Genomic DNA, 15,393 nt, shown 5'->3' with positions numbered 1-15,393 from the left:
TTCCTTGTGTATTTCGTTCACTTCGACCTGTCATATCACCTACATCGTCGAAGGTATATAGAAGTGTGAGCAGTAACGGTATGTCTAAAGGGACCAAAGTGCATGATGTAGCCGCCAGTGGGTTCAGTGAGGGGACCAATGATTTGGTGAGTATGTTTACAGTTTACTTCCCCCCCCCCCCCCCATTCTGCCCGCGGGGGAACATCTCGTATAAACTTATTTGATAAGTCTTTCTTCATGCAAAGTGATAAGTGCTCAAGCGGATTCTTAGAATGACATGGGCGGAAGGTTTGTTGACGATAGTACGACAAATCACGTCCTTCATACCCTTCTTCAGCCCTTTGGACAGTATCATCAGCTTTCCCTCCTCGTTCAAACCTCACAATCCTCGAACCAGGATCAGGAACTGGTATTTTCTCACGTATACTTATCTCACCACCTACATCTGATTATCCTAAAATACCTATCAAAAGATTGATCGGTGTTGAACCTTCTGAAGGTATGAGAAACGCTTGGTTTAGAGGATTAGAACGTATTCCTAAAACTTTGTTAGAAGGTAAAGAAGTTAAATGTGTACAAGGTAGTTTTGATGATTTTTCAAAAACCGGTGTGGAAAAAGGAGAAGTGGATGGGATCGTTATTGCTCAAGCTTGGCATTGGTGTCCAGATCATGAAAAAGCTTTGGTGAGTTGAGTCATATTTCAAATTTCAAACTTCAAATCTCATATATCATGTATCATATATCATATATCATATATCACAATTATTCTTGAGCTTAGTGAGAAAAAGAAGAATTCAGGAAAGATTGATTTGACTGGATGAGATGAGATGAGATGAGATGAGACGAGACGCTGATGTGACAGACGGAAATCTTAGATTACCTAAAACCAGATGGAGTACTCGTATTCGTATGGAATATAGAATCCAACGAATTAGGTTGGTTCCGTTCTCTAAGAGAATTATACGAACCACTCGATTTAGGTTCTCCTCAATATTATCGTGGTTTATGGAGACAAACTTTTGAGGCGAAAACGTATAAGAATGGTTTTCAACCTCCTGAAATGGGAACTAGTGAATGGGAAATGGTGATGGATGAAGATATGGTGAGTGAAATACTTTACCTCAATCTCACATGACATGACATCACTTCATCTGTGTATCATCGATTATCGTCCAAAGTTCTTTGAGTAATGTAGATGACCAAGGTTAAAGCCCATAGTGGGGAAATGCTGGAACTGTGGGGATATGCTCGGAACAGTGGGATATGTGTATGAAGGAGAGGAGTGAGAGTATTATACAGTATTGATAAAGTAGTTGGTACAGAGATTATTTAGTAAATCTTATCTCACTGAAAAACACTTGAACGGTCAACGTAGGATTGATTTCGAAAAAGAATTGAGACGTTTGATCAGGGAAGGGGATAAGCAATGGGTAGATAAAGAAGTAAGTTTTCCCATCTATACTTTTCCTGATCGTAACTCTCTCCCTTGCAAATATAAATCAGTCATGATATGGCGAGTAAGCGTCGAACACGGTTCACTGATCTCACCAGAAAGGTACTTTCATCTATCGCTACAACACCGACACGGTGGTCATGCGACGTAAACAAACCGCATGAAATATCTAGTCTGGCCTCAACGCCGCGACTCTGACCAGTCCATCTGAATATATCTCTCGAAAAAGAAATGGAATGAAAAGAAATGGAATGAAAAGAAATGTGATCTGTAAAAGGGAAAAGGGAAAGGGCAAGAAAATTAAGCAAGTGAAACGTCACTCAAAGTATGAAATCGAATTACAAACAACCAGACTAGACAGACGTGTACACAATGCATCGTCAGTCTCTGCCACGGCCACATGAAGAGTCACTATGGACAGACGCTTGTCGTTGTATGTTGAGGGGAATGTTGGAAAAAATGCTATCGACTCGTGGAAACCCAATCTGACCACTTCACACCACTTCCCTCACTCTGCCTTGACAGTCGGTGCAGGAGTTTCTTTCCGTACCGCTCCATTAGACACCTCCTTCTTTACACCAGAAGCAACATTACCTCCCGTCGTGCTCGCCTTCTCTCCAGAACCCTCCTTCGGAGTCATATCCCTCGACCCAGCAGTCCCATGAGCCATGCCTCTTCCCCTCATACCGCTCACTCCGCGGAAAGACCCACGACCCCGACCACGAGAGTTGCGCGGATCGAATGGCGGTCGGGCGGGAGGATTCGAAATGCTGACTTGGACTTCCTTGTCACCGATTTTCTGCAATCTGTAAGCAGCCATCTAGCGCATAGCAAAGTCTGGACTCACCCCCGTGTGAGATTCAAGAGCAGCCTTAGCATCTTCTTCAGTGGCAAAGTCGACGTAGCCAAAGTCCTAAGCCATCAGACAACGGTAGCGATGACAGCAGAGACACTCACTCTGGTGTTCTTCCTGATATGGTCATAGGGAACCTTGACATGGGTGATCTACAAGTCAGTTGAAACCTCACCAGGGAGTTCCAGACGTACCTTGTCGGCAAGGGCGCCAAACGACTTGCGTATATCCTCATCCTTGACAGGCTGTGGCAGATTTTTGATGAAAAGGGAATTCTTCCTCGAATGCGTCCTTTCCTCGCCGTCGGCAGGCGTGCCCCGAGCCTCTTCACCATTGACACCTTCCTTTGCCTCTGACTCTCGCGCCACCTCTCGGCCGTTGATTGCAGCGTCCGGCTTTCGGTTTTCTGTCTGGGCAGGAGCAGGCGCAGGGGTGATTTTACCATTGGCAGGCGACAGAGCGGGTCTACCTGCGATGGGACCCTGCCGAGATTCGGTTTCTTTGATAGATGGTTTGTTTTCCGGTTTCGACATACCCGCCGCTGCGAGAGCGTGGCCTGCCAAATTCCCTGGAGGTCCACGAGGATTACGGGGTACCTGTCCTGCAGGTCGGCTGGGGACCGGATGGGGACCATTGGTGTTGATCTGCGCTGGGACTCCTGACGTCGCGGCCGGTGGTGCGACGGGTCCATTGGGATTCGTTGGTGGTCTGTTGGGCATCTGCAAAGGTCTAGGAGGAATGGGTTGTCTGAAAGTGTTCATAGACGGTTGAGTGCGGTTGATAGGGGGTTTCTCGAAACCATGCACAGGTTCTGAGCGCACCGGAGGCATAGCTCCTGGTTTGGGGAATGAATGAGGCTCTGCAGTGGAACGCTGAGGCTGTTGAACTGGTATCTGGGGCTGGGTAGGCAGAGGCGCCGATGGTGGGGCAGGAGCATTTGCTGACCGATGTGCGAAGTTGATTCCTTTCAGTCAATGTGATGTCCACAAGATTCGTCGTTCTTTTACTTACCTTGACTTTTACTCTCCATCGATATCCGAGCATCTGTGATCGACAATAGAAGGTGGCCAGTTGACGCATCTCTATCAAGTCAAATGGGCTCAGATAGACTGAAACACCAAGCACTCACGAAAGCACCCAATGCCATTGGTTTGTCCAATGCTGATCATCCGCCTCATGTTGAGGAGCCTTGGGTACGTATTCAGTTGCCGCCAAAGTCTTCTTCAACAATATTATCTGCTCAGGACTGTTCATGTCAGAGGCGAATCGGCATAAGGAGAAGGTCCACTGACGTCAAGCTGCTCTCTATGCGATCCTTCACTGTACTGTACACAGAGCTGAATGTGTCTCGGGCAGAGATGAATTTGTTTTGGTAAAGATCAAAGTCGCCATGAATAGAATAGTCATTGAAAGACGCCGGGTAGCGGACTGGGAGGTATCAGCGTATCACATGACTGAAAGGTGAGCGATACTGACAATGTAGACCACCAGAAATAGTCAAATCGGCTTTAATGACAGATGCCAATTGAGCCAAGATACCATGCCGACTGACGGGAGCAGAACAGATGAGTAGTCGAGTTTCGGTGGAATCGAAATTCTATTTCCGGGTCAGTAGGTCCATTGGGTAATAACCCCTGACTTACTCGTTGGGCAGTATCGATGAGCTCTCCGATCTGTAAAGCTGTGGCCCACATTGTACCTTCTCCACCAGCGATGGTAGCACGACCATCTCCTTCTCACGTCAGCCGCGATCATCTTAGTATATCACAGTACCCACCACTATCAACTACGACTGTCAGCTTGGCCCGAATGCAGATTGATGAACTCACATAGCTTGTGAAAAGCGACAGCTCCTCCCAAACCAAAGAGACGTAGTTTGATACCACTGACATCTATGACTCTTGTAGAGCACTCATCAAGTATGGTCAAGTTGTGGACCTCATATTCACCCGTCCTAAATTTCTCCATGACGCGCACATCCTCAATCAGTCCGTAGACAGTGAAGACAGGGACGGGAAAGGTGATAGCACCTGAGAGAAGATGAGGAAATTGAGAGAGGGGAAAATGAGTGGATGAATCATTCAACGCCTTGATAAGGTCCGCTCGAGGAGCGGAAGGCGGGATGGCTAACAATTGCTGACGAGTAGCAGGAGGAAGCAAAGGAGAGTATTGTATGAGGTGACGGAGCACACTAATGGTGTCAGCATATAAGAAAAAACAGACTAAATATGGACAGGACGAGAAACTCACTTGTCATTCATACGATCGAGAGATTCAGAGTTGATGAAACCAAAGTCACCAGTGTGGATGACGGCAGTAGCTTCGTGTTCTCTGATCAAACGGTTGAGCTCGTGGTCTGTGCGTACACAGAGAAAGAAGTGTCAGCTCGACGTCTCTCCCCAAGCTCAGCTCTGATGAAGTATAGAATCAGTTGAGAGATATTGAGACTCACGATCTCCCCGGATGTCGGCGACACATAAGATTCGACCCGTCTTACCGGCGAGTACGACTCGCGGAGGGGACGCAGCCGAGGATTCCTTTTCAGTCGCGGGTGGTGACGCGAGACCATTGACGAGACGCGTAGCAGTCATTTTTTCTCAGGCTGATAGAAGAGGTTGCTGAACTGACACTTTGAAAGAAGAAGAAGAAGGGCAAAAGGTGTGGTAGTTGATAGTGAAAGGGGGCGAAAGAGAAGAAGAGGGAGAAGAATGTCGAGAAGAGACAGATCTTCAAAATCGAGAGGTTAGTGGCAAAGAAGATTACGTAAACTACCTCCACTCGCCGTGTCCACATTGGCATAACGTAAATTTGGTCGAGGACATCTCCATTTCAGTACAATACTATCTCTTTAATACCTCATTCTCAGTATGACACCTTCCAATCCGGTACGATGTGAAGATCACTCGGGTTCCCAATTCATTTCACCTCCCACTGTTTACCCTCTTTACTGTTTCTCCTCCATCATCAATCATCCTCCCAACGTCATACGTCGTGCTTCCCCTTATAGTAAATTATCTGAAAGTGATCGAAGGGAGGTGGAAGCCCAATGGAAAGAAATGGCGTTGTATTTGACTGGTGAAGCGAGTATATGCCTCGAGGGAGCCGAGTGTCTGAGCATCTTCGACCCCCTAGCTTCGCTCATAGGTGTGTCTGACATCTCTTCGCCGGGATGCAGACGCTGATCATGTAGCCAATCCTCGCTCGCAATCACACCTCAAAACTTCACCACTATTCTCTTCCACCGTTGGCTCTCCGTACGTTATGATCCATACTAATCCTCTACCCGCACTGTCTCATCCCGACTTCTCCCTGCGGAGCTTGTATCAGCGGCGACCTTCATTCAAAGTCGGTCGGACATCTCGGTCTCGACGATCCGTCTCAGCCTCGGACCCTTCCAACACTTCCAGATCCACCACTGGAGCTGTGGAGAATGTCAATCTGAGCTCTTCTCCACTCACGGAGAGCGGCATTGGTTTGTGGCGGTCGTCGGCTATGAGGAAGAAGCCTCTGTTGCCTCCTCTCAGTACTATGTTCGGCTTTGAGGACGGTTTCAAAAGTCGACGACAACTCAAGTCAAAATTTTCGTTGGGAGGGAGTTCTACGTCCGAACTTTCTTTGATGGTTACCGTGAGTGATTGTCAGTAGTCATCTGGCTTAGGTCAGTTCTGATCAATTAGGACAAGTATCATGATCCCTTTTCACCATCGATCTTCCCGATTGTAGAACTCTCGTCCTCTCAGCTTTCCAAGTCCCAAAGGTTCACAGGTAGTCTGCGAAAGGGAGGTAGTTGGAATGAGAAATTTCGAAAGTACTTGTGAAGTTCTTGTAGAAGTATAAAGCATGTTTGGTATCTTGGAATAATGCACAATGTGCTCTGTTACGTTTTCTAGCACCGGTCAGAAGTTGATTAGCTTTTTCTGTATCAACATAGATTACACATTGCCATTCCGTACTTAGTTCTTCACAGGCTTACTATCTCTTTCGCCTGGCTTGATTAGGATTCTTTCTCCCATGACCTATGGTGGGCATCCCACCAGGTCCATTTCGCCCCTTTCCGGAATTACCCACAGTGAGGATGTCAGGTAACCACTAAATCATCAGCGTTCCCCTCTCGGACAGGCTCTCATGACTCATGAGGAAGTACTGGAGGCCATCGACTTACATCAGGATCGTTCCAACCTTCCAACACTCCCTTGGCTATCTTCTTCTCTTCCTTAGCTTTCTGCCATTGCTGTGTCTTCAAAGCATCTAGCCACTCTCCTTGATCTTCTCTCAAAATCAATCCTGACCCTCCTTTCTGTTGTCCTTTGGCTCTGCCCGGCTTGGAATCAGGAATAGAGTATTTTGTGCCTCGTAGATGATACTGGAAATTTCTCTTCAGGTGGATGCGCTGCTTGCCGGAGGCAGAAGTGGTGATCGTAGTTCGGAGTAGTGTTGCGTTACCACATGAAGGGCAGAATCGTTTACTAGGGTCCCGGCAAATCCTGTCATGTCAGTCATCGCTTTCTGTTTGTCTAGAAAGGTCATGAGCAAGAGAGAATACTTTATGACGTGCGTGGTTGATTACGAAGCGGATAGCATATAAAAAGGTGGAAAAGAGAAACGTACTTGAAACAAGCATGACACCTCAAGACCCAACTACGAACTTTCGAAATCCTCTTTCCTTCATCCCCGACAAGGCCCAGACCCATTCCTAGCAATACATTCTGAACAGCATAATCTCCCGTCATACACGCTGCCGCAAGTGGTCGATCCGAATCATCTCCTCCTGTAGTGAGACCGAGATCGTGTGAGCGATGTTTGTTGAGGGTGGATGGGGTGATCCATTCGCCTCCAGATTCTTCGTCGTCCTCCACGACCTGGGACGAGGCCAGCGTGTCTATCTGACCCGCATCTCCAGACGACAGGTCGGTTACTTCGGGTTTCAAGGATATCCGTTGAAGTGTGATAGATGCTTCTGACACCTGATGTTCCGCATCGACCTCGCTGAGAGGACTACTAAGTTCTTCCACGTCGACACGTTTGATCTCTTCAGTCTCACCTCCAGATTCAATCCTCTTTCCTTCCTTCCCCGGCTCTTCCCCATCATCAGAGGACTCTTCTGAGCCTTCTTCAATCTCGGCATTATTCTCCAATGAACGCTCCGTATTCGTAAGTTCACCCACCAGCTCTGTGGCACTTCCTTTCCGCTGACCAAGTTCGGTCCGTACGTTGGCTTCACCATTCTCCATCAACTCATACTGCAGAGTTAAAGCCACCACCCCCAGATCAGTCTGAGATAGCACGGCATAGTCTCCCGTCTTCTTTGAGAATTCTATGACTGCAAAGGTCAGCTATCAGTTTCCCGTCTGCAGGGAGCTCACCTCGAGCGAGTGCATCCGACCTCGGTGATTCCACCTTGACGTCGACACCTTGTAAGCCTAAATTCTGAAAATGTTCCCTTGATCTTGGATCACGGAGTTCAGCGACTACTTGAGGGGTGGTATATAAACGCTGGGCGAGATGTCGGAGTGGAGTGAAAGAGAGAAAAGGCCCGGCATCGAGGACGAGGTGCTTGACGTTAAGTGATTGCTTCGAAGGACCAGCCTGGGAAGGGAGGGACACTTCCACGCTCACTTGATCTGATAATTGAGCGATAGTTTGTATTGGATCTTTGCTTGCCTGACTGGCGATTGAGCTGTATGAGAGGGTCATGCTTGCCGAGCAAATTGAAAGGACATAGTGGTACAAGTGATCTCGAAATCAATGGGAGGGAAATTTTCGTGCCACGTGGCGATGGATGTTTCCCCATGGGGCAAAACCATTTCCACCCAAAAAGTTCTTCCACTGACTTTCAACATCAAAATGACGGACAACGTCGAGCTGGAGACGACCAAGCGGTCCAGATCACCCAGCGTCGAAAGTGAAGGTGAAGGTGATGTCAAACGACCTAGGGTAGAGTCAGAGTCCGGGGAACCTCCGATTGATGTAGTCGCCACGACCGATGAACCACAAAACGATGCTGAGGTTGAAAGTTTCGAACGGATCAGACCGGCCAACGAAACGCTTCCTCAACCCGTCTCGAGACTCGGTCTCAAGCCTATACCTCCTCAGCTACCTCCATCTCTCGAGCTTGTGACTGGTGTAAAGTCGGATATGAGAGAACGCAAGGGTTTTGTGGGTGAACAGGATGTGGGGATTATTGGGTTTGCAGGACCTGCGGGAATCAAAGGTGTTAGAGGGGTGATCAAGCAGCGGTGAGTCTCTGTGCCTTTCACATCGAGACAGAAAAACTGACCATGAGTTTTACAGACTTTATGGTATATGAGGTCACGCCAAATGGAGAGGTTTTGCACCTGAAGGACATCACCAAACCTTCGGAACCTCGACAGGAGAAAAGAGCCGATGCCGAGAAGAGCGACAACGGCTCAGCCGTTCCGACGACTGATGAGTCTATGGCAACGGATGAAAACGTAGAAAAGGCTATCCCAGTAGCCGAACCCCCTGCGCCTGAAGTATCACGGGAGACAGCTGTGGAGATAGAGGAGATTCCAGAGTTTCACGCGGAGCTTCCGACCGAATTACATTTCCCTCCTTCATCCCAATGGCCTATTTCTACCACTCAATATCTTCGGAAAGTCTTCTCAGACCAGTCTATCATTGCTCTTCGTACCCTCTTCATTGAGGGAAAGGTAGCACCACGGAGAAGCGACAGTGGTTGGGGATCTCGTCAAGCTGTCGTCGAAGCGGAAGTAGCGAGCGAAGAAGCAGGAATGAACGGCATGCCCCGAGATGGATATTTGGGACGAAGCCCCAGAGGTGGTGATCGGGGTGGCCGCGGTAGAGGAGGATCACGAGGTGGTAGAGGCGGTAGGGGAGGCGGGTCAGGGGGTGTTGGTACTGTCCAAGATGATCGGGAGGTCGTCTCCCAAGTGAGTCCGAGCAGTGTGCGCCCTATTCAAGTCTGATGAGACAGGTTATAACCACAAAAGAGGCCAGGACAGAAGCGCACAAGACTATAAGAGAACTGTTCAAATCAGCGTTCGAGACCAGTACCCGCCAACTAGAGGGTGAAGAAGGTTCTCGAATCATCATAAAATGGGCACATGGATCATCCTCTCAAACACGACAACAAAAACCCAAACAAGATGATAAGAGTGAGTTTCTTGTATCATGGGAAAAGAATCTACCAGCTGACACTGGTGAAGAGGACAAGATCAAACTCCCCCCTTACATACATTTCACTCTACACAAAACTAACCGTGAAACACAAGATTGTCTCTCTCATCTCTCCCGTTTACTCAATTGTCATCCGAAAGACCTGACTGTATGCGGCACGAAAGACAAGAGAGCTGTCACAGTTCAACGAGTATGTTTGAGACGTGGCAACAATTCTCATGCAGGTAAAACACTAGTAGGGGTTTGGAAGCTTATCAATGGAATTACGGGGCGGAGAAATACTGAACAGGCTGCAATCACACGAAGGGCCGAAAGGGGCTGTAGGATCGGAGATTTGGAGTATTCAGATCAGTTTCTGGAATTGGGAATGTTGAAAGGAAACCAATTTGTGATCACTCTTCGGTAGGTTGATCTTAGCTGTTTCTTGACATTCGCTGATTTGCAGAAACGTCCAAGCGGAGGATACAAAGTCAATTGATGAGGTCATGACTTCCCTGCGGGATAGAGGTTTCATCAATTTCTACGGTACGTTCCTCTACCTTTATCAGTCCATTCCCTTTACGCCTCCTCCTGTCTGTCACGAACCTCTCATGACATAGGATCATTAATCTCTGATAATACTGGAAAGATATGTTGCAAGGTTCTGACTTACCAGGAATGCAACGATTCGGTACATCCACCGTTCCGACACACATCACCGGACTTCATATCCTCCGCGGTAATTGGGGTGCTGCGGTCGATTCTATCCTATCACTTAGAGAAGGTGAACATCCCACTTGTGTAGCTGGTCGACTCGCCTGGTTGGAAGATCAAGATCCTGTAAAAGCTTTGGAGCTCATGCCTCGTCGTAGCGTAGCCGAGCGAGCTATCTGGGAACACTGGGTGAGACATAAACAAACCGAGGATAAGCTAGGAGCTTTGGGTACAGTGAGTTGTCACATACAATCTTCAAAATAAGAAAGCTTATGTCAGATCCCGAGAAATCTAAGGACAATGTACGTTCATGCTTATCAAAGTTACATTTGGAATTTAGTAGTTTCTGAACGGATGAAGTTGTCTGATCAACCCATGGTGGGGGATTTGGTTCATGCCAATGAGATGGAAGGTGAGCAAAGGTTTCATCACACGCAGAACGTTGAATCTCATCTGGAGATGAAAGTGGTGGTGAGATGTGGAATGATATGCTCAGAAACAGATGAAATGGAAGAAGAAACTCGAATTAATGGAGAAGGGAAGAAACAGAAATGGGAATCTTCATCTTCTTCAGAAGTCAAACTTCTCACAGCGGAGGAATTGGGAAGTTATACGATATTCGACGTCGTTATGCCTTTACCAGGATGGAATGTGGAATATCCCTCTGGAAAGATTGGACAATTATATGAGGATATAATGAAAGCAGATGGTTTAGATTTACATCGTATGAGAAGAGAACAACGGTGAGTCTTTACATGATAATGAAACTTAACATAAAATCAATAATGTTTTAGAGACTATTCCCTTCCTGGTTCATACCGCAAATTACTCACTCGTCCTTCTCAATGTTCATGGACACATATACAGTATACCGATCCTGATTTGGCTCTGGTACAATCGGACGAAGACGCCTTGCTCGGTCTCAATATTCCCGCTACGGACGATCCTAACGGTCGGTTCCGAGCTTTGAAGATTGAGCTCACATTACCGGCTAGTGTGTACGCTACGATGGCTTTGAGGGAGATAACGAGGGAGGAGACTAGTACTTGGCATCAGATTGGTTTGACTGTGAATTCTGAGGATCAAGCGTATAAGGGGAATGTGGCGGTGGAAGGGGATGATGGGTTGGAGGTGGTGCAGGTGGAGGGGGAGGGGGAGGTAATGGAGGTTGTATAGAAATCTTGCATGAATCTATAGGATGCGTCGTCCGAAGGTGAAGGGACATACTTGTGCTTCTATGAGCCATCTTTCATCCACACTGACAGTTTATCAGTCGACAACAGCATACTCTGACACAAACGTCTGGCTTGCCCGTGGCCCGTGGTGAGCTTGGACTCAAAGATCACAAGTCGACGCGTTTCACAAAGATGGAATCCAGGCGTCAATCAAGAAGAAAATGTCGAAAATTCAAAGTGATTTTCATAGAAAATCAGTCGCGTCGCGTTCCCTCCATTTCAACATTCACCGCACCCTTGTCTGTGTCTACTTTCTTCCCACCTTCTCCGACCTTAGGATATCATCTTGTTGCTTGCCTCTAAACTACTAAACTATCCTACAATGCCCCGTCCTTCAACTCAACGCCAACCTCTTGGTCTAATATCACCCAACACCCTCTCACCGACTCATCAACGAGACGCGTCAAAATCCACTCCTACTCGCCAAAGATACACCTCTCTTGGGAAAATCCACAATCGTGGGACACCTTCTTCTCCTAGATCACCTATAAAAGATAAAACTCCTTCTTCTTCCTCTACAAAAGAGAATGATATCAATCATTCGAAAACTGAATCCTTTCTTTACGGTCACGATCCCAGCGGAGAGATCAGTCGGAATGATGATGATAAACTCGGGGAGATGGGAATGGGCATGGGGGATTGGTTTCCTTCACTTATAAGAAGGAGTGCAAAGAGTAGTAAATCTCTCTTGAATTTGGAGAAAGACACTAGGGAAGTGTTCGAATCAGGGAGGTCGAAAGTTTGGGTGAGAAGAAGGAAACGACAGCTTGTGTGTAGGATGGAGGACACTTTGATTTCATTATCGACTGAACTACGTGAGTTTATTCATCATCTTCGGCACATCTCTCATTTCTTTCTCTTTCATTTCCACGCCAGTCTCAGCAATCAAATGATAGGAGTGTCGGTATCGTCGGGAGCGGCGGTAGTTGGCAGCAGGCAATATCAGATGGAAGGAATGAAGTGAGGGAAGGAAGTGGTTCATAGAAATTGACGAATAGCTACAACTCGTCATCCTTCTTACCTCGCTACTCTGGCCACTTCCCTCGCACCATACAACCCCGACATCTCACCCTCTCTCATCCTTCTCCCTTCCCACCATTCTCCCACTGGACACGCCCGAGATTTTTCCCCAGCATTAGGAGTAGCTTTCAACTCCATCGCCAAATCTTATGATTCCTCCATGGCTCGGGCACATGGGAGACGACGATTATTAGCTGTTGCGGGGGAAGAAGGTGGTGTAAGGGTCGTAGATGTTGATCAGGGCTTAGGACCACATAGAGAATCTAGAGGATTATGGTGGAGAGCTCATGCGAATGCTATTTTCGATATCAGTTGGTCTCCTGATGACACTTCTATAGTGAGTTTATCCGTCATCTTCACAACCGTCTTTGTGTCATCACAGGAATTCTGATCATACGTCTCCACCGTTTCGTGAGGACTAATTAGCCCCTTTGATCAATTGACGTTGATTTATTTATCGAGATTTATTTTCCCATTGATATCTGCTGATGAACAGATGACAACATCCGGCGATCAAACAACCAGATTACATTCTGTCGAAGGACCCGAACCGAGATTATTGGCAACTCTACGAGGTCATACTTCTTCCATCAAAACAGCCGTTTTCTTCGACCCATCACGATCACATGTAAAAGATACCAACATCATTGCTTCAGGTGGAAGAGACGGTAATATCTTGATTTACGATTTGAGATGTCGAGGTCGGATCGGTGATGAACAACATCGACGAAGAACCAAAGCGAGGTATTCTTTGGGGGTGCCTGGATTTTCGGTACAGGATGGAATGAATTTGGATCCTATCATGATTGTTCAAGCTGCTCATGGTGAGGCGGGGAAACGGGGTATCTCAGGAGTCAGTGGTTTTTAATGTGATGTGTCCTCCATATACATATCTCCTCCAATGTGTGGACCTGATCTGACTTCGCGTGTTGTCATCAGTACGATGCTGACGATGTAGCGTACGGCAACACGGAGTGTGACAAGCTTGGTAGCTCTACAAGCCATGCCTGGTGTATTAGCTTCTGGAGGTTCTTTCGATGGGTATGTCAGCCCTAGCTCTACTGTTTTCGATACTCTCGGCTGATAGATAGGATTGTCAAACTCTGGGATTTACGTTTCACTCCGGATATCAAGAACGATTCCAATTCCTCTTCTTCTTGTACACCCTTGGGAATATTACCAGACCCAACTTTGATTCCCGGTCGAAGATCCCGATCCATAAATAGTTTAGTGGAATCACCTACCACTGGCGATTTATACGCTTTATGCGGAGATTCTCAAATCCACACATTACGTCCATCAGCTTATTGTCAAGAAGGAGATTCAATCGCCATCTTACCTCAGAAATACTCGGATCCATCATTACTCGTCTCGTCATTTTACGTCAAGATGGCAGTAAGTTCTGATGGAAAGTATTTAGCGAGTGGGAGTTGTCAAGGTGGTTTAATGACTTGGCAAGTGAATCCTAAAGGATGTGAAAGGGCTACAAGGTTTGGAGATGGGAAGAAGAAAGAAGTTTGTGCGGTGGATTGGGGTCATGAATTAGTGAGTTCTTTTTCCCTCGGTCATTAGCAAACTTCTTTCGGTTCTTGCCTGAATCGTTCCTTCCTTCAAACATTCGTTTCGTCGTCATCTAGAAATCAGAAGTATGGAGGTGGTCGAGACTGATGATCAGTTGGCAGGAACTACTGAAGATTCCGAGACGAGGATATGGAGACCTAGATGGGCAGTTGAAGGAGGAGATTTGATCGGACCGATAGAGTAAGTATTAACTAGTAAATTGATTCATTAATAGAGTGCTTGAAGGAACTCGATTTTGAATGTCGCTTCTACCATAAATGACTCCATATCCATCATATCATGAGTTCTTCCGAAAGTGCAAGTCGGATAATTGAGGACACGGAATCAATAGGGTTATAGGGTTATCTCGGGTCTAGAATCAAGCTGAGCAACGTACATCGGTACGGTATTGGTGATCACTTTCCGGACAACGGCTCCGACTTGCCGACTCGCCTATCAAGTTTGCAGTGAGCACGTACCTCTCTTTTTCTTTTCATTAAGCGAACCCCGGTATGATCAAAAGAGGTTAGCGAAGTGGTGAAAGGGAGGTGCGTGACCGTCGCCGTCAGATGTCAGGATGTCTTTGAATATATTTTGATTCGAGTTAAGCGAGAGTTATCCCCATTTCCCCGATCTTGCCCGTGATTCATACAGGTTAAGCGTCATAGGTCGATGACCGATGGGTCCATGAATCCGTGGGGGAGATAGTTGCAGATCGAGCATTGACCTGCATCCTCGATGACCGCCCTCTTTTGATCTTGGAGTGAGTGATGAGCATGAGTTGAGACAAAGTGAAAAACCTCACTCTTGTTGGAGTTGTCAAGGTAAAGATCGACAACGGCGATAATTTCTCGACCTAAAGCAGCTAGCAGCTAGCATCAAGCGGCTAGCTTGTACCTTTGGGATTTCCCCCCTAGCCGGTCACCCCGTAAACGTCGTAAGTTAGTACATAAGACCGATCCGGGCTCTGCCAGCATGCCACGTTTATCCACTTTGCACTTTTCTTGCTCGCTTCGTTCATTTGACCCAAACCTCGTTTTCCTCCACCGACTATCATCTACTCTATCTTCCATCAAGTTTACATACACTCCACTCCTACGACGTACATTACCATCCTACTGCGCACCACGCAGCGCCCAGTGATCAGTGAAAAAGACAAATAATCACGTCATCAAAAATATCGTCTTCTGTTTCTGATAACACTTACTACATTTCTCCTACATCTTTGGATATTTGGACGTTTTGGAAGTTCTGGACTTTTGAAAACACTTTGAATCCTTTCATCGTATCTCTCATGTTCACATCACGTCATTACTTCTGACACTTTCTTTGGCCTGACGGACCAATCCAACTTGTTCTCACAAAGGACCAACATACGACGTGATTCCTCATCCTCCGATCATCAAAAAAACGATATACA

At 46.9% G+C, this 15,393-nt stretch overlaps 5 protein-coding genes across 5 annotated transcripts; 3 read left to right on the top strand and 2 right to left on the bottom strand.

Annotated features, from left to right (window-relative positions):
* Positions 1-80: 80 nt before the first annotated feature.
* Positions 81-1,618, top strand: TREMEDRAFT_69404 (uncharacterized protein; the record flags this gene model as incomplete). Its single annotated transcript, XM_007006186.1, has 5 exons — positions 81-146; positions 304-684; positions 864-1,103; positions 1,315-1,443; positions 1,553-1,618. 5 exons carry the CDS (start codon positions 81-83, stop codon positions 1,616-1,618), a joined length of 882 nt encoding a protein of 293 aa, XP_007006248.1.
* A 344-nt stretch (positions 1,619-1,962) lies between these two features.
* Positions 1,963-4,988, bottom strand: TREMEDRAFT_74300 (uncharacterized protein; the record flags this gene model as incomplete). Its single annotated transcript, XM_007006185.1, has 12 exons — positions 4,760-4,988; positions 4,558-4,663; positions 4,137-4,498; positions 3,951-4,036; positions 3,784-3,904; positions 3,600-3,735; positions 3,437-3,553; positions 3,319-3,389; positions 2,502-3,271; positions 2,412-2,459; positions 2,302-2,367; positions 1,963-2,274 (listed from the first exon to the last, which is right to left on the bottom strand). The coding sequence occupies exons 1-12, from the start codon at positions 4,896-4,898 to the stop codon at positions 1,963-1,965; spliced, it is 2,334 nt and encodes a 777-aa protein (XP_007006247.1). The 5' UTR covers positions 4,899-4,988.
* A 1,291-nt stretch (positions 4,989-6,279) lies between these two features.
* Positions 6,280-7,866, bottom strand: TREMEDRAFT_14959 (uncharacterized protein; the record flags this gene model as incomplete). The annotated part of the gene is made up of 5 exons (XM_007005899.2): positions 6,280-6,396; positions 6,470-6,791; positions 6,916-7,417; positions 7,502-7,627; positions 7,671-7,866. Coding segments are annotated over 5 exons (1,263 nt in total), but the record flags the coding sequence as incomplete, so codon positions are not given.
* A 576-nt stretch (positions 7,867-8,442) lies between these two features.
* Positions 8,443-11,334, top strand: TREMEDRAFT_32838 (uncharacterized protein; the record flags this gene model as incomplete). The annotated part of the gene is made up of 9 exons (XM_007005929.1): positions 8,443-8,543; positions 8,591-8,720; positions 8,832-9,023; positions 9,230-9,443; positions 9,495-9,867; positions 9,911-9,990; positions 10,121-10,392; positions 10,438-10,901; positions 10,953-11,334. 9 exons carry the CDS (start codon positions 8,443-8,445, stop codon positions 11,332-11,334), a joined length of 2,208 nt encoding a protein of 735 aa, XP_007005991.1.
* Positions 11,335-11,715: 381 nt separating this feature from the next.
* On the top strand, positions 11,716-14,178 carry TREMEDRAFT_74299 (uncharacterized protein; the record flags this gene model as incomplete). The annotated part of the gene is made up of 6 exons (XM_007006184.1): positions 11,716-12,208; positions 12,392-12,750; positions 12,910-13,266; positions 13,372-13,454; positions 13,505-13,958; positions 14,089-14,178. 6 exons carry the CDS (start codon positions 11,716-11,718, stop codon positions 14,176-14,178), a joined length of 1,836 nt encoding a protein of 611 aa, XP_007006246.1.
* Positions 14,179-15,393: the final 1,215 nt, after the last annotated feature.

This window comes from Tremella mesenterica (assembly GCF_000271645.1).
Source record: "Tremella mesenterica DSM 1558 unplaced genomic scaffold TREMEscaffold_9, whole genome shotgun sequence".
Lineage (NCBI taxonomy): Eukaryota > Fungi > Basidiomycota > Tremellomycetes > Tremellales > Tremellaceae > Tremella > Tremella mesenterica.
This window is presented reverse-complemented; position numbering and strand designations above follow the sequence as displayed.